This window comes from Armigeres subalbatus, chromosome 3 (assembly GCF_024139115.2).
Source record: "Armigeres subalbatus isolate Guangzhou_Male chromosome 3, GZ_Asu_2, whole genome shotgun sequence".
NCBI lineage: Eukaryota > Metazoa > Arthropoda > Insecta > Diptera > Culicidae > Armigeres > Armigeres subalbatus.
In genome coordinates, this window is record NC_085141.1 from 306,892,106 (window position 1) to 306,909,282 (window position 17,177).

The 17,177-nt window shown below is 40.1% G+C and overlaps 4 protein-coding genes across 6 annotated transcripts; 2 read left to right on the plus strand and 2 right to left on the minus strand.

The window, feature by feature from the left end:
* Nucleotides 1-3,350: 3,350 nt before the first annotated feature.
* Nucleotides 3,351-9,097, plus strand: LOC134225158 (sperm-associated antigen 7). 3 transcript variants are annotated; one of them, XM_062705001.1, is made up of 5 exons: nt 3,351-4,051; nt 6,965-7,134; nt 7,222-7,378; nt 8,156-8,496; nt 8,557-9,097. In XM_062705001.1, exons 2-5 carry the CDS (start codon nt 7,056-7,058, stop codon nt 8,700-8,702), a joined length of 723 nt encoding a protein of 240 aa, XP_062560985.1. In that variant the 5' UTR covers nt 3,351-4,051; nt 6,965-7,055; the 3' UTR covers nt 8,703-9,097. The 3 variants fall into 3 exon arrangements, with proteins under 3 accessions (XP_062560985.1, XP_062560986.1, XP_062560987.1); XM_062705002.1 differs by lacking the exon at nt 3,351-4,051 and having other exon boundaries at nt 6,942-7,134; XM_062705003.1 differs by lacking the exons at nt 3,351-4,051; nt 6,965-7,134; nt 7,222-7,378 and adding an exon at nt 7,537-7,949.
* On the minus strand, nt 8,911-11,056 carry LOC134225157 (actin-related protein 8). The gene is made up of 3 exons (XM_062705000.1): nt 10,911-11,056; nt 9,483-10,845; nt 8,911-9,390 (listed from the first exon to the last, which is right to left on the minus strand). Exons 1-3 carry the CDS (start codon nt 10,935-10,937, stop codon nt 9,092-9,094), a joined length of 1,689 nt encoding a protein of 562 aa, XP_062560984.1. The 5' UTR covers nt 10,938-11,056; the 3' UTR covers nt 8,911-9,091.
* Nucleotides 11,057-12,314: 1,258 nt separating this feature from the next.
* On the plus strand, nt 12,315-13,271 carry LOC134225161 (small ribosomal subunit protein eS19A). The gene is made up of 3 exons (XM_062705006.1): nt 12,315-12,392; nt 12,645-12,715; nt 12,787-13,271. The coding sequence occupies exons 2-3, from the start codon at nt 12,645-12,647 to the stop codon at nt 13,184-13,186; spliced, it is 471 nt and encodes a 156-aa protein (XP_062560990.1). The 5' UTR covers nt 12,315-12,392; the 3' UTR covers nt 13,187-13,271.
* A 2,782-nt stretch (nt 13,272-16,053) lies between these two features.
* LOC134225160 (protein DPCD) lies at nt 16,054-16,933 on the minus strand. Its single transcript, XM_062705005.1, has 2 exons — nt 16,269-16,933; nt 16,054-16,202 (listed from the first exon to the last, which is right to left on the minus strand). The coding sequence occupies exons 1-2, from the start codon at nt 16,776-16,778 to the stop codon at nt 16,077-16,079; spliced, it is 636 nt and encodes a 211-aa protein (XP_062560989.1). The 5' UTR covers nt 16,779-16,933; the 3' UTR covers nt 16,054-16,076.
* Between the last annotated feature and the right edge of the window lie 244 nt (nt 16,934-17,177).

Below are 17,177 nucleotides of genomic sequence, written 5' to 3' on the forward strand. Positions count from 1 at the left end.
ACAATGATATTTTGTATTCCTCCAGATTTTTCAATTTTGACTGGTATCTAAATTTTGAAAAAAATAAATGATTTTGTAATGCGCGAAGATAGGGCGTGCGCGAAATTAGAGTACATCACAGTATTTGAAATTTCCTCCTTTTCTTGAATTTTTAAATCAGATCAGATCAAAATCCGATTCACTCATCCGTTTAGTTCAATGAAAATATAGCTTTATCCTCTTTTTTTTAGCCTCACGATATTGCTCTGCGATATTATTACTTGCAGTTTATTGTTTTTCAGGATAACGTCTAAAATATAATAATGATGTTTCTATGAAACATGATTGGATTCCTTCGGGAACCTTTTTGGATTGCAGCTGGATTTCTTTTGAACTTATTTCCGTTCTAAGTACTATTTGAACATTTTTTGCCTTTCTCGTATACAAAGTATACGTGAAGGCTATATGTTCGCTCCAAAAATGAACTTTTTATTGGAGGCCCAAAGACCCATAATGTTATATACCAATCGACTCAGTTCAACGAATTGAGGTCTGTGTGTGTGCCTGTGCGCAAAAAATTAAAAATTTCACTGATTTTCAGCCACCTATCCTTAAGGCTCAAGACTCCATCACAATATTTTGAAAATTAATGACTGTATCGCTTGTTTGTAATAGTGAGGCAATTGGTACGGAAAAGTGCAGCAGCAATAGATAAATTTTGTTTACAACTGGGGTGGGTGGAAATGGGGTGTTAAAATATGCCAGCTGATGCATAATGTTGCCAGACTTGACGAAATGTTTATTCTATATCATAACACATGTTCGCGATGTATCAATTATATGCACGAAAATAAATTTTCTTAACAAATGCATTCAGCAAAACACATACATTTTTGCCATTGCGTTTTCTTAATGAACTGTATGCATTATTAGGATGAAAGCTATTAGACACCCCATAATATAATCATAATACAAAACTTATACATTTCATGTCAATTCTGAATACTCAATATTAGATTTCTAATAACATCCATACGGTTGTCGCATGAACGACATAAGAAAAATAATAATAAAATGTTAATGTTTTCCATTTGCGTTGTTTATAGTTCAATATTTTTCCACGTTTTCTAGATACATACATAAATAAAATGAACAACTTGGATGTGGTTATACATTTATTACTCTTCAATCAACAAACCAGGCTCCAAACGCAATTCAGTGGAACGGCGACGGAAACTGTCAATCCTGCCGTTTCCATCACCGTTCCGCTGTATTGCGTGGGAGGTTTTATGATCACTTTCCAAATTATCCCCAAATGATGTTGAAGAAGTGGTTGAACCTGCTAGCTAATCTGCATGTTCTCCATATTGCCATTTTCGCTTCTTTGTGCAAACGTTTATGAAGCCTGAAATGTAAATAATTTAATCATCATTTTATTTGCACATAATGATGAACATTATTGCCTCACCTTTCTTGGTTAGCGGTGTGAATTTCCGAAAATCGGCCGATGCGATGAGATGGTTGCTCCTTCTCGGCTCCTTGCGTTTATTTCCGGTAAATCCAACATATTTTCACCGAGAAGAAAAAAAAATGCACAGCTGCTGATTATAGATAGTAGAATCTATAGATGAGCGAAAGCATGGCTGAGTCAATTTTTTTGCCCGTGCACACGCGCGAATGACGTCACAGCCCTTAACGTTTCCATTGAAATCGTGACGTCATGCTCGTTTGGAGACACGTTTGACAGTTCGTTTGGAGACAGAGGATTTATCTTCGCTCATCTATATATTCCACTATCTATACTGCTGATTGATTTGATAATCTGCAAATACAAATGATTAGATTGCCGAAAGTAAGGAAGTAATTAATGAGAACACTTACCGAAATAATTCAAGCGCCATGTTTTTCTCGAGGTTTTTTCTTCAAATCCAATCCGTAACGAAAGTATAAGCTTAGCTGAATACATTTTTGCCATTAAGCAAAACTTATACTTTTTATTGTTTTATGGAATACTTCATATGAACACGCTAAATACATCATATTCAAATATGATATTATAATCATTTCAAGAGTTATGAAGTTTATGTTTGTCTGCGTAATAATGAATATAAATCAAATCTAATGAATAAAATAATTAGATTTTTTTACGTGTGGGTATTTATCGGTTTAAAAACATTTATTCACCACTTGGAATGCAACAGAAGCTTACATAACATGTTTAAATATTTATTTCTGGTATATTTGTTCAGTCCGACAAACAACAATGACTTTTTTCAATAAATAAATCTGGCAACGGAGAGGAGATGATTATTTTCTTTTGTATGCACACCTTTGTTTGCGTGCTGGCTGGCGTACACGGAAGCATTCAAGTACCCATTAATGGGTACTTTCGTACCCATTTCGAAGAAAAGCGGCATAACTCATTAAATGGGTAAATTCGATTTACTCATTAATGGGTACTCTAACCAAACTTCATATAATGGGTACTTTTCACACCTGGTTTTTATTGTAAAAATGGGTAAATTAACCCCATTTTTATTTTTGTTAATTTGAGGTTATGTAATGCAGATTTCGTGTTCCTTCAGGAAAAGTGTTTAGAATTATAACTAATATGAATATCAGATAATAAATAATGAACTTATTATATTTATTGCATCGTTTGTACATTGTAGCCAAATTTAAGGTAGTTGAATAAAACCAAGGATGAAACCGAAATCTCGAGCCGCATTGGAGAATTGCTTCGTAATTTGTCTGTCCGCATACGGCTAACTTCTTCTTGTGAGATGAATATCCTGGTACATTTAATTTCTTTGGCTCCGCAAGATGCAAACCGCTTCAGAGTTGTAGGAATGAAGAGTTGTCTGCGAAACATGGTATGTGTTACAAAAGGGTAAGCAATGAATGAATGCGAAAATAAACTTACTTTTAAACTCTGCTGACGATCTCTTCCATTATCTTTTGACGTTGCAGATAATTATCAATGTTTTCCGGACCATCACACATTGAAATATGGATCGTGGATCTTAAAAAAAACTGTTTCCTGAGGGCTTACTTTTTCAATTTGCATGCACGGACTTTGAAGAACAAAATATGACGGCGTTGAATAATAAACATGGGGCAAATTTACCCATTATTTTATACAAGTAGAGATAATTCATAATGGGGTAAAAATATTCACTTTATATCATCAGAAAAATACCCATTTTTTGACACTTCAGAACCTTTCAAAAAAATGGGTACTCGATACCCGTTTAATGGGTACTTGCAAATGTCCGTGTATACGTTGTATTGTTCGAATTGAATGAAGTTGCATCGCGTAGATTTTGTTCTCACCATTTCACTTATTGCGCTAGTGAATTTGAGTCTTCCGCATTTTATTGCATTTACAATACGGTCGTCAAATTTGTCTCTCACTTCGATTTTCGGAAAGCAGTTTTTGACAGTTTTTGGACGTGAAGTAAATTAATCGGTAGTCAAGATTGAATAAAAAGGTGAAACTCAGTTAGTGAATATGTTTTAGGAGTGATTAAATCAAGGAAACAGTGGAAAAAGATCAAGTGAAAAATCAAGTGCGTGTGTATGTGTTTGCTCCGAACGTTCGGAGTTAGTATGCGTTCGAAAAAATACGAATGCCGGCCCAGGAAAAGGCCAGTATCGACATAAAAAGTAGAGAGGTTACGGAATTTCGTTCAATATTACCAAAAGGAATTTTGACAACTGATCTGCATGGAGCAAATTGTCACTTTTACTTACGGAATAATCGAGCAGAACATTTTTCCGAAAGTAAAGTGACAGCTCCCATTACTTTGCGTGGGAACCTTACAAATGATAATTTTGTTTTTCGTTCTTTTCATGTGGATACTGTTGTAAGAATTTTGTTTCGATTCTTTACTTTTCCGATTCAGTGAACGGAATTTAACATGTGATTGAGATAGAAAAAGAAATTTCTTTTGAACACGATACCAACCTAAAAAAGGCAGTTTTCAGCGTTTTTTCAGCAATTCCTCAGTAATTGATAATTTAGATAAGTGAAAAATTAATATGAAAATGCAATGAATATGCTATGACGGAGGTAAGTCGGCAAATAGCCCCAAAATATTGAATTTAGTTCAAAACTTTATTAGTATTAGTGCGGATTCGAATAAAATCATCGTCATTATCGAATTGATTACGGTTTATAGAGCCTTAACCGCTTTGCTCGCAACAAGTTGCATTCGACGCAGAATTCTGTCCCATTGTTTCCTATTGAAAATCCAGATCGGACTATAAGCTCGGTGGCCAAAATACTATTTCTATAAACACGAGAAAGGCTCCATCACCGCTAGGTGGAATAATTTGGGTTTTTAAATCGCATATCATATTTAGTAAAATTTAGAAAAGTCTACGTAGACTTCAAGGTGGGGGGGGAGGGGTTTCGGAAAAGTCTACGAACTTGTCTACGAAAGTCTACTAGGGGGACGGGGGTTTGAAAATGTGAAATTTCGGTCTACGTGGTTTGTGGACAGCCCCTTAGCATTCGGTTCATACTATAGATAGTGGAATATATAGATGAGCGAAGATAAATCCTCTGTCTCCAAACGAACTGTCAAACGTGTCTCCAAACGAGCATGACGTCACGATTTCAATGAATACGTTAAGGGTTGTGACGTCATATGCGCGTGTGCACGGGCAAAAAAATCGACTCAGCCATACTTTCGCTCATCTATAGATTCTACTATCTATAGTTCATACCATTCCATTACATCTCGTCTGTAATGGCAGCTTGTTAAGTCAGGCCAAAGCAACATCGGACAGTCGTGTGATTGAATGGCTTCTGAAGACACTCCTCCTTGTATATTTGCCCAAAATACATCAATTAATTATTAATTATTTTTAACTCGACGGCCCGCATAATAAAAAACAACATGTTATATGGTCAGAATCATTATTACGATGTAAGATATAGCTTCATCACAGTTTACGATGTGGTTATCGAATATTTTTCGACTTTTCGATCGATTCAACCATAACTGCTCGACATCATCACTAAATGTCAACATATAACATGCTGTCTCTAAAATGTTCTTTATTTCCTGCATTATTTGTCAACATTTTATCATACTGTTGAGCGAACATTTTGCACGCGAAAACAGACGATTTTTTATGGTGACATAACTTAACAACCCATTCAACATATTCTCAATCCAGTTGAAAACCGGAATTGGGGGATAGCGAAGTTGGATTTTTCTCACAATCCGTACGTTAAACCTAACTTCGGAAGTGGTGCGCTGTTTTCATATCGCGAAGCGCTATTCAGCGCACCAATTCCGAAGTTAGGTTTAACGTACGGATTGTGAGAAAAATCCAACTTCTCTAGCACCCAATTTCGGGTTTCAACTGGATTGAGTATATTGTTATTTGTCAAATAACCGTACCACAAACTGTTAAAACTTTATATGAGATTGTTCATTTACAGTTGTCAACAGTAAAGGATACTGTTGTCGACCGCACGGGAAAATATCCATGTACAGTTTTTAATTATGCGGGGGTGAAGATATTGTCTATCCGGAAAAAAGTTGGACCGCTTTTTATACCGAAGTTAGATTTTTCTCCAGATACAGGGAACTTTCCCAACTTCGGAAATAGTGCGCTAGATTCGCCTAAAGATGCGCTTAACAACGCATCAATTAGTTTGACAGATAAAACTTCGGAAGAAAGTTCGGTTCGGAAGTCACGACTTCCGAATTCTAAGTTGGTGCTACGCCGACAATATTTGAAAATATTTATCACTTGGCATCCCTGCGTATAGGGGGCTTTAAGAGTACGCATTTTCTGAATGAACCCTGAACAGTGAATAGACCAGTGCATGATGACGTAGGTTGACAGTTCACAGAGCTTTTTCTCCGGGACTTAGCCTCCGGCGCAGCTTCCAATAAAATTGTTTCGTCATTTTATTCGCATGTAGATGTCCATTGCGATTGATTTCATGCTGAATGAAAAGAATAACACTAAAATATTCGGATCACAGCAATACTCCATTGCACAGTGACGTCACGCACGACTTTTGACAGGTACTGGTCCTGTTGTTTACAGACGACTTTATTTTAATTTTTAGATTCTTCTATGATTCTTTGGATTTTCTGATCGATAAGGGATCATTCACAAATTACATAACGCAAAAAAACACAGATTTGAACCCCCACCCACCCCTCCGTGACTTGTTTGTAACATTTCCGTCATACCCACCCACCCCCACCTGTGACGCATAACAACCCACCCACCCCCTAGTCAAACCGTAACATTTTGTAACGCAATATTATGTACCCACCCACCCCTTAATGCGTTATGTAATTTATGAATGAGCCCTAATTACCTAAACTTATCGATAATTACCAATATTTGAATGCGGAATGTACAGAATATCTTCAACATCATGCAGATTTAATTTGGATAAAAAAAATTCTAAGTCCGAAACGTAAACAACAGGACCAGCACCTGTCATAATAGTGAGGTTAGGGTTGCCGCGCGCAATGACCTATTTTAAAATAAAAATATGAATTTTAATTTTCCCTTCGTCGATTTTTCTTCTAACACCTCTTGTAAACAAGCTCTGTGAACTGTCAAAATAAGTGAGGTTAAGTTAGAGTTTGCATAGACCAATGCAAGATCTTGATCTAACCTCACTTATTTGACAGTTCACAGAGCTTGTTTACAAGGTGTTAGAAGAAAAATCGATGAGGAGAAAATTAAAATTCATATTTTTAGTTTAAAATTGCTGCGATCCGAATATTTCAATGATATTCTTTGCATTCAGCATGAAATCAATCGCAAAGGACATCTACATGCGAATAAAATGACGAAACAATTTTATCGGAAGCTTCGCCAGAGGCTAAGTCCCGGTGAAAAAGCTCTGTGAACTGTCAACCTACGTCATCATGCACTGGTCTATTGGTCTATATGAAAACTGAACGATTTTTGTATGTGTTGGTTTGGTTTCCTTTGACAGCGCAAGTAAATAAACCCACTGCACACAAGATACAGAGAACACATCAGAATCAGAATATCAAATTTAAAAAATTGTTTCGAGCTCCCAAAAAATGGATCTTCTTGGTTCTATTCTCGGTGCGATGGACAAACCACCATCGCGGGATAAGAAGGAAAAGGAACTAATTGAAAGTATGTGTTCGCCGAAAAGTCCATGCAGCATCGCGTGAAGTGTTGAAAGAAAAAACTCACCCGCGAAAATTTCAATTCTAATTTTAGAGCAAAAGAAAGAGCTTGAGCAGCACCGGAACAAGGAACGCGACGAGCTGAATCGCTTCCGCAAGTATGCCGAGGAACGGCTCGGTCGTCTGGTCAAGGACGCCAATCGGCACTATATGGAGTTCCAACCGTTGGATAAAGTTCACCGCTCGGTGGTGTAAGTTACGACCAGGGCTGGTAGCGGATCCACTCAACACTACTTAAGTGCGTAGAGGAAATAGTGTTTACACTCCAAAAAGCTGGGAATTTTCTTGATTTACATTCCATACATCGAGAAGTGCCGATATTCTTTTCGACATATAAAAGGTGCGCATGATTGGCATTTAGCGCTACAGGATGAGGACATGATGAAGGATTTCAAATCATTACACGAAAATTAAATGTTCTACAGTTAAGATACATGAACTATTGTCTATCCGGATAAAAGTTAGTAGACTTTTATTATCGAAGATGGATTTTTCTCAAGATACAGGCAATTTACCCAACTTCGGAAGTCCCTAATTCCGAATTCTGATTTGCTGCTACGCCGACAATAATGAATTTATCCATTTTATTAAAAAGGTTCTGAATATAGTACATCTACTTCAGGCCTAAGCATTGAGAACCCTGCAATTTTTTATAATTCTCAAAATGACTCCAAGAGATTTGGATGCCTTAAGGACGACTTATAGGAGTTTCAGGGGTTTTCACACAATGAAAGCATCATTCAGTATACTTAAAGTTCATACGTAAGTATTTATTATTTGCCGTTCATCAATACATCTATCAGACATCGACAAAGAAGTGCCAGGTCAACTAAACATTCACAAAACGAATATTTATTCCCACAAATGACCACGTGATTTTTGAAAGATTACACTCGATCGCTACCAGTACAATCAAAAGGATCGTAGTAAATAAACGCGATTGATTGAAATGCGCTATTTGCTTACAGACACGACATTGCAGAAATCGGAGGCTTGGCCGCTATGAGCTTCGGTGTCGAAGGAGTAGATCGTTACATTGTAGTTTATAAGAAAGAACACTTGCCATCAGAAGAAGAGCTGGCCGTGCGGAGAAATGGAGATCCTTGGAATAAGCAAACGGCTGAAGAGTACACCGAGAAACGCAAACAACAAAAATTGCTTGACGAGGAGCGTCAAAAACAACCCCTGGACGAGAAGAAAGTTGCTGCACCGGCAACTAACTATAAGGACAAATACGTCCATTTGATTGGACAGGATGCGGCGCTGGACGCGGCCAAAAGAACGGAGACCAACAAAAACTACGGCTATGGTACGAAAATGTACAAATATAGGGAAGAGCTTACTTTAAAATTATGGCTTTCTTTTCCAGTTCCCAGTGAGAATAAGCGCGATGTCCGCTCGATCGAACAAACCATGGCCGACATTCAGGCGAAAAAGAAACTCAAAACTCAACACCAGATGGCGCATGATGAATCGAATGTCGACGACGGCGGTTCGTCCGAGCAGCAAACCTAAAGGTTTGCGATATCGAAGCCAAAGATAATTTTTGTTTTAATCTTAGCTTTAGGGCTGCCCTCGTTTGCACAACGAGGCAATTGAATTATTAGTCGATAGCTTTATACTTAAATTGTGGAACTACTTTTAGATTGTTTTTGTTCGCAAGAGCTCAACGTCCACTGGAGCGAGAGATTAGGAATCAATTTTCAGATTGCAATCAACTCAGTTTTTAAATACAGCAATAATATATCTTGTATTATAGAATTAGTAGAGTTGACGAACTCACACCTACTGTCATAATGTTCTTCCATAAGTTCAACGCGAAATACGTTGTAGGAATTTCAATTACTTATTATAAATAAAATATAGAACTTACTTACATCGACAAGGAGTCGCATGTTGAGGCCTCACCACATGAACACCGCTTTCTCACGCAATATTCGAAGTCCGTGGCGGGTCCACTCGGTCTCGGTCAGCCACAGTTCGGCGGCACTCTCCAGACAAGACATGATGGCAGCTCCCTTCCAGGCCGTGATTTCCGCATCAATGTCTTTCGAGCTGGTTACGATGTTGTGCTCCGAACGATACATCAGCGGAATCTTGAGCGCTACGCGATTCTGAAGCCAGTTGCTAATGCCTGTAAACTTCATTCCGCCACCGACTACAAGAATGCAGCCGTACATTTTGCGCTTCAGTTCATCGTTAGCTAAAAAAAATATGTTCTTTAATTAATTACGAAGTCCACCTTTCACTTATTTCTATCTAAAGTAAAAGGTAATAATTAACATAGGCACTTACGACATCGTTCGATACTTTGCAATACGGCCTGATCGATTCCGATTATCTGTCCACCAGGCAGTATGAAATCCTTCTCGTTCAGCTTACCCTCTTTCTCCTGTTCCAACCCTTCGACAACCATGTCCTCATCTGCGTTCTCCGCATTGCCCAAGCCACTCTCATTCGCGGTCTGTTCCAAATTCTCCTTCCCCCGCCGACCAGTTTCCCTCAGATACTCCGCATCGAAGCAATCCTCCGGATGAGGTTGCGCTCGCGAAGGCTTCTGCGTGATCGGCACCGATCTGTTAGCACCCGTCACGGCCAGCAGCTCAGTGTGAAACAACCCCAGAGGGGCGACAATGGCTTCGTCGCCTATTTGTAGAGTAAATCTTCGTTTCTCCTGTTGGGGTTGGTGCACGGTAAAATTCTTCTCCTGCGCTCCACACACATCCAAATTGACATGGCAAAAATCCTCTTTTAACTGCTTTAGCAGAAACGCATCTTGTGCACGGCTCTGATCACACTCTTTGTATGGAAAGCTACACTTCTGCAGCATCCAGTAGAAAGTCTGCGTTATGTCCGCTCCGCCGTATGCCAACCGTACCCTTGTGTTCGGGTGAGAAATACCATCTTCCACACAAGAAACCGAAGTTTTCTGATCACCAACGTCCACAACGCAAGCGTAACCTAAACCGGCACCAAACGTTGCCGCCACGTGATCTTGCACCAGGAAGCAACATCCGAAACCTATCTTGTTCAGCAACAACGAAGTCAATTCTTTCAAATGTGCCCTGTTGTATATATCGGAAATCACCAAAACCGCCTTGTACTGCTTCAACTGTTTCAGGTCGATTCGCAGCCGATACCTCAACACATACTCCCAAATATCCTGCAAATCACACATAACTCCGGACATTGATCCACCAACATCCTTGTGCAGATTCAACTCACCCCTCCGGATTGGGTAGTGTACATTAAACTCCCCGCCCGGACTCAACCAGAGCACCTCGTCCCCGTACACTTTATCCCCCGGCAGATCATCCTTCCATTCTACCCGCGAGGCGTGAACGATTTCCGGCGTTGACCGACGATTGAACGCGGAAATCTGCTGCGGTGGAGTGGCATATCTTCGGCGGCCATCAGACTGAACGCATGACTGTAGTGTATGCGATACCTGTAGCCGGCATTCTTCGAGCTCTGGCAGGGATTCTTTAGGCCTGGCCACCGGTACAGGAAGCACTATGTCGCGATAGGCTCGTCCACCCGGTTTGCGACGGCGGCCGATTGCGTGCAGTATGCGGCAGGGATTTACATCGGAGGCTCGGCCCATCCGAAGGTACAGCGAACCTGGATGGATTACGATTATGTTTTGGGCTTGAAGATGCTGAAGAAATGATGAACGAATACAATTAATGTATGGGAAAATATTGTGGAGAAAAAGCAGCTCACCTCCGGTGTATCTTTGTTGTTGGACATTCCTAAGTACTATTATTAATGTATTAATTAAATTCTTGGTTGTTTAGTCTGCGATTTTCAGCAAGCATTTTCAACAAGATCAGAAACAAAACAATAAACAAAAGTGCTTCAAGTTAGCTCTATTTATTTTTACTTTTATGCAGGGATGCCAGGTGATATTTATTTTCAAGTGTCTTCACAGTCGAATAAAAATGTCTTCAATAGGCCTTTTCATGTGACACTGCCGAGATTGCACTTGTTTACTTCCGCTGAACAGGCCCGCAAACCCGATGCTGTCACTTTCATAGAAGAACTGTCAATTGACGATAAAATTAGCTGATGTTAAACGTCTCGTGAAAAGGCCTATATAAATATCCCCCCGTTTATCCGGACCTCGCTAATCCGACACTCCAAATAATCTAAACGTTGTTTCCACCTGAATTTTTAGGTACATTTTACGTGCACACGTAGCTACAAATGCTTCAGAAAAATTCAGGTGAAACTTACGTGTCCGGTGAATTATATCCAAAACTCAGGTAGAACTTACCTGATTTTCACGTAGAATGAAAATTCTATCGAAAAATCAGGTAAAAGTTACGTGAATTTCAGGTGGAAAAAATCTACGTACTTTTTTGAACGTATTTGATGAACTGTCAACTGTCAAACGCCACCGGTACGGAATACAGCTACAGTGACTATAATAACAGTGTCGTCAAGTGTCAGAATTGGAACAGAATCGTCTGTCAGTTCCATACAAATGCGCGTTCCAAACGAGCAGGAGACCTGTCAAACGTGGCACATGACGTTACTCTTCTTGTAGAACTCTAAATACAGCAACCAAATTGAGAGCCGAAAATAGTGACCGATACGGAAACGAGTGACGAAACTAAAATGAAAGCGCTGCGCGGGGGATTAAATAAAATGCTCGCGACCGGTAATGATGCTCTTATAAGAGGGAAGAGCAGAATATACTTCGACTTCGGGGCCGTACACATATTACGTAAGCACTTATGGGGGGAGGGGGGGTCGGTCAATATCTTACGCTCCATATAAATAAAAATTTATTTGTATGGAAAAAATCTTACATGGGGGGAGGGGGGATCGAAAAACCCAGAAAAATTGCTTACGTAATAAGTGTACGACCCCTTCGCGAATGGGCCTTTTCACGAGACGTTTAAAAACAGCTGATTTTATCGTCAATTGAAAGTTCTTCTATGAAAGTGACAGTTTCGGACTTGCAGGCCTGTTCAGCGGTTGTAAACAAGTGCAGTCTCGGCAGTGTCACATGAAAAGGCCTATAAAGTCATCTAACCGTGTTGAGGCCTTGTTCACACTGATCTAGATCTTATTGAAACGGATGTTGATGCTGTCAAAACTGAAAGCGCCGCCTCACCAAACGTCAATCGCTATAAACGTCAACCGTACGCCATCTTGGTCTCTTTCTATCTCTTTTTCCGGTTGCACATACAAGTGAAGGTACGGGTTTTCAAAAGGTTTCAAATATTTTCTAAAATATTCGCAGTAAATGTTGGAAAATAAGACAAAATCAATTCTTTTCTAACATATTACATTGCTACGCACAATTGCGTATAAAAGCAAACCTGAATTTGTTGTGTTTTGTATCAGATTTGTGCGAGTTTTGCAGCTTCTCTGCGAGGTTAGGGTCCGTAGTTAAAATGTACACAAAACTAATCGCTTCTCCTGTTTGTCCTTTTGTGTTTCATTCAGATGCCAGGAATCACTGTAAAGGACGTCGATCAGGACAAGGTTGTCCAGGGTGTTGCCCTCTTCCTAAAGAAGTGAGTATCAAGCAAAATGTTTTTTTTTTCAAATCTACAATATTACTCATCCGCGGTATGTTTGATTCTAGGTCCGGCAAACTGAAGGTCCCTGATTATATTGACCTCATCAAGACCGCCAAGTACAAGGAGCTGGCCCCGTCCGATCAGGACTGGTTTTACGTGCGTTGCGCTTCGATCCTGCGCCGCCTCTACCACCAGAGCCCGGCCGGAGTTGGTGCCATCTGCCGTATCTACGGAGGTCGCCAGCGCAACGGAGTGCGACCGTCGCATTTCTGCCGCGCCGATGGCAGTGCCTCCCGCAAGGCCGTCCAGGCCCTGGAGCAGATCAAGCTGATCGAAAAGCACCCCGAGGGAGGCCGCAAGCTGACCAGCCAGGGACAGCGGGATCTGGATCGTATCGCGGCCCAGATCATCAGCAAGCAGCGAGCTGCTCAGAAGAAGGAAGCCGCCACTCTGGTGCTGGCGTAAGCGGGTCTCGGGGTGTAGTGTTTTCTGAGAGAAGATGTAAGGATGCTAAGTTAATATAACGGAACAAAAATTCCAAAGCAGTGTAGTTGATTGTGTGCGCTTCGATTGTGCAAAGAAAGTCCTTAGTTCGGTTGGGTGTTCGAAGAGTGGTGTGACAGAAAACCAAGTGGAATCTTTTCTAATATAGATTAGGGACTGTATGATGGTCTGAATCTTGAGCTTCGGAGTAGTTGCCACTCAACTATCAACAAGACCCGCCCGGTGATACTTGGGAGTTATTTGAAAACTAAATTATTTTCAATTGAGAAGGTGTTGAAATAATTTTGTAAACATTACGTTGTCGCATCGCTCAATCAACTGAATGCAGAGTAACATTAAATATCTTGATTTATTATGATTAATTACAAATGTGTTGTCTGAATGAGATGGCCAATACATAAGAATTAACTTCATTCAACTTGGTTCATCTATGCTTTGACACGCAAACCACCCAGCCTATGGAGAGACAGCAAATAATTTCCCACCTGATTGATCCACTCTGCTCGCTACTTGTTCAATAATTGAATTACAGTACTGACCCGATTTTGTCACTCCCCGATTTTGTCTACCCCCGATTTTGTCTACCCCCGATTTTATCACGTTTTCGACCCGATTTTATCACGTCCCGATTTTGTCACGTTTTCGACCCGATTTTGTCACCCCAAAAAAATTTGTCATTCTTTTTATTTTTGTAAATAATATCAAAAACAACATTGATTTTCATGAAATAACTTTCACCGCCTGTAGTTTATTACGAACGACTTCTGAGTACCTGGGAAATATTCTGTAAGCAATTTCGACACGAAATAACGGGTACCGTTCACGCATTTGGCCTTTCCAAGGCATAAAATGATTCATATTTGTGGAATGAATTAAAAAAAATGAAAATATTTTTTTTTCCAATTTTATCACATACCCTGTTTTATCACCCCAAAATTCACCAGGGGGGTGACAAAATCGGGATATTACTGTATTCTAATCTAACACAAGATTGTCACAAAACGTCTCTAATTTGTATTACAAGTTGTCGGTAATTGCACCAAAGAGCCCCAGTCTTTTCTCCCATCTTGAATTGTTGAATGGTTTGCAGATATTTTAACTTTGTACGGTTTGATGCTCCAAAACCTCAACCAAAAACCTCAAGTAATGGATGATAGACGAATCTGAAAATAATTTTGGTCTTTGCTACGTCTTCAAGATTCTTGCTTTTTAAAATTCTGCCTCTGAAAGCGTGAGATAGGGTTGTTTAAGTAATAACGATACTGATGTTGCTTAACATTTTCTTGGGAGGAAACAACGAAAGGAAGACATATGATAGGGAAACGACAGACATTAGAATGGAAAACAAGGATGGGCGGACTATGATTACATCCTTCCATCAACAACTCTTAAAAATTGGTCATGTAATCGAGATAAAGACCCGCCAACACTTCCGTAATAGGCTTTGGACTTGGAGATATTCTTTAGCGCAGATCTGGGGCCACGATGCTCCTCGCACGCCCACACGACGTGATCAATATCCTGATAATCCTCGCCGCAAACACAAAGATTGCCAGAGAACCTCAATCTGAAAAGATGTGCATGTAGAGTGTAGTGATTGGACATTAGACGATACATGGTTCGAATAAAGTCTTGTCCCATATTCAGGGTTTGAATCCAAAGGAGAATGAGAAAATCTCTCACTTATCATGTCTGTATATACTCTCGATAGGTAGCATACCATGAGAGACGTTTTTCGGTAGCTGTTACGATAATAAACGGATTCGGGGGGCTACAACCCATGAAAAATTGCTTTTTATAATTTAATAATGAATTAAAACTTGTTTTACACAGCTGTGCGAAAAAAAAATATGGCCCCTACCTAACATAAAATGAGCGAGAACAAAGCGTTTTATCAAACGGTGGGGGCCGCCTATCCGAATCAGTTTTTTTCCAACTTGTACAAGTGCGATAGTTTTGTTTTCATGGCTTGTTATCATTTGAAGAGGTTTTTGCTTCTTTTATCGTTGTTTGTTATCTATAGAGGGATTTCTGCAAACCCTGCCCATATTCAATTTTTTGAACCATGGACGCTTCGACACCTAAGTGCGAATTGTATACAGCCATCTACCCAACTTCCCTTTTTTCAATTTATGCTGCCAGCTCATCAAGGTTTCCTGACGAACTAATAAGAAAAAATAATTGAAGGTGATTTTCCGATCGTAAACAGTCCCTTCCATAGCCCCCACCTCATCCAAAGAATTTAGCAATGAGACGGGACCCACGCGTAGGTGAGCCAGCCAAGTGCTGAAAGCCTCCTTAATAAAGATATAAAAAAAGAAAGGACCCAGGGCAATTGATTTTAATCTCAGCTCTCAGCTGCTATCGCGCTATTTGTTTGGACAAACATGGATGAAAGTAAGGGACGCCCAATAACGGCTTCGCCAAGGGCGCTACGGCTATGACCAAGACCATACCTTACCTATGATCTATAATTTATTACTCGCAGAATCCACTTTTCTCCCGTTCATGATTTGGGACAGTCATAGCAAAAAAATATATATATTTTACGTCTATTCGGCTGGCTTGAGAACTGTCGATTTCGACTATGAGCCAGTAGAATAAAAGACTGAGTGGGACTGTGGGAGTGATACTGTTGTGGAAGATTAGATCAAGACTAAGATTCAAGCAGAATGTAAACTAAACACATTGTGAGGTGTCCGAAAAATAAGAATTCCTTTCATAGATTCTACATGACCCTGCTATATCAACGATTATGCTATTCTGAAGGGAATTTTAGGCGAGATAGGTTCTTGCAATTCGTTTCATAAACAGTTCCACATAAGAAATAATTTTTTAGAGCTTTTTTAATTCATTGTCCGATTAATCCTTTAAGTAAGTCCTCGCACTGAATATTGTCGTACTCAACGGTTTCCACATTCTGCAACTCCACCAATATGGCCTTTTCCATTTCCACAAGAATCGTTGGTTTTTTATACTGAAAGATAAAAATTAAGGCCATAGAACAAGAGATTTTTACACTTTCTCTATAATTTAACATTACCGATATTATCAAGGTATTATACTGGTGCTTCACCATCAAGTCCTCCACCTTTGGCGCGAATTGGCACCTCTGGAACTCCGGCACCACAATCTTCTTAAAGTATTTCTTATTCGATGTTCTCACGGTAACGGTCCGTGCATCTCCCTCGCACGTTATTGTATACGTAGACAGTGGATAGGGCAGGTTCCGGATACGCCACTCAATGGCATTGCGCGTAACCCGTTTCGATAGGAATGGTTCTGTGGCTGCTTCCTGCAATGCAAATCCATCCCCGTTTTGCTGCAGTACCTTGGGGATGGGTTCGCCCAGTTCGATCTCCCAGTCGTCTTTCCGCAGCAAGTCACTGCGGACTTTCCACGCCCTCCGCAGGACACAGCCCGTTTCGGTGCTGTACTCCTCGGCCATTTCGCTCCCATCGGGGAAGGTGTAGTGCACTTTTCGGATCGTGCCCTGCATGGCCGACGACTTTTCGGCGGCACGAATTTTTGTCAGCCATTCGACGTACGACATTTTTGCTTACCTAATTGGATCCTTTTTCTATAGACGTTCCAAACAGATTAGTCCATTGCTATGACGATAGCACTTGCACCAACCGACCAAATTGCTAAACTTTGCCTTGTTTTGAACTGTTTGAAAATCAAAACAAACTCCACATGGCGTCGCTTTTGTTTTGGGAGATTTTTCTAGCATCGCGACGCTACCAAGCGTCGCTGAGAGTTCAGTGAGAAGTGAAACCAGTGCTGCCATATCACACCCTATTAGCATTGATTTTAAAGAAACCTAATTTTTTGGCCACAAATACAATATCTTCCATATATCTTCATTCTTGACTTTATATCCTCAAATGTATTTAACATGGCGTCATGTAGTTTAATGTTCATTATGAATCGAGTACGCGATTTCTAAGCC

Coding starts and splice junctions, on each gene's coding strand:
- LOC134225158 (XM_062705001.1), top strand. CDS start 7,056: ATGGATCTTCTTGGTTCTATTCTCGGTGCGATGGACAAACCACCATCG. Junction 7,379..8,155: donor AAAGTTCACCGCTCGGTGGT/GTAAGTTACGAC, acceptor ATTTGCTTACAG/ACACGACATTGCAGAAATCG. Junction 8,497..8,556: donor CAACAAAAACTACGGCTATG/GTACGAAAATGT, acceptor TTTCTTTTCCAG/TTCCCAGTGAGAATAAGCGC.
- LOC134225157 (XM_062705000.1), bottom strand. CDS start 10,937: ATGTCCAACAACAAAGATACACCGGAG. Junction 10,846..10,910: donor ACAACAAAGATACACCGGAG/GTGAGCTGCTTT, acceptor TCATTTCTTCAG/CATCTTCAAGCCCAAAACAT. Junction 9,391..9,482: donor GCAAAGTATCGAACGATGTC/GTAAGTGCCTAT, acceptor TATTTTTTTTAG/CTAACGATGAACTGAAGCGC.
- LOC134225161 (XM_062705006.1), top strand. CDS start 12,645: ATGCCAGGAATCACTGTAAAGGACGTCGATCAGGACAAGGTTGTCCAG. Junction 12,716..12,786: donor GTTGCCCTCTTCCTAAAGAA/GTGAGTATCAAG, acceptor GTTTGATTCTAG/GTCCGGCAAACTGAAGGTCC.
- LOC134225160 (XM_062705005.1), bottom strand. CDS start 16,778: ATGTCGTACGTCGAATGGCTGACAAAAATTCGTGCCGCCGAAAAGTCG. Junction 16,203..16,268: donor ATAATACCTTGATAATATCG/GTAATGTTAAAT, acceptor TTTATCTTTCAG/TATAAAAAACCAACGATTCT.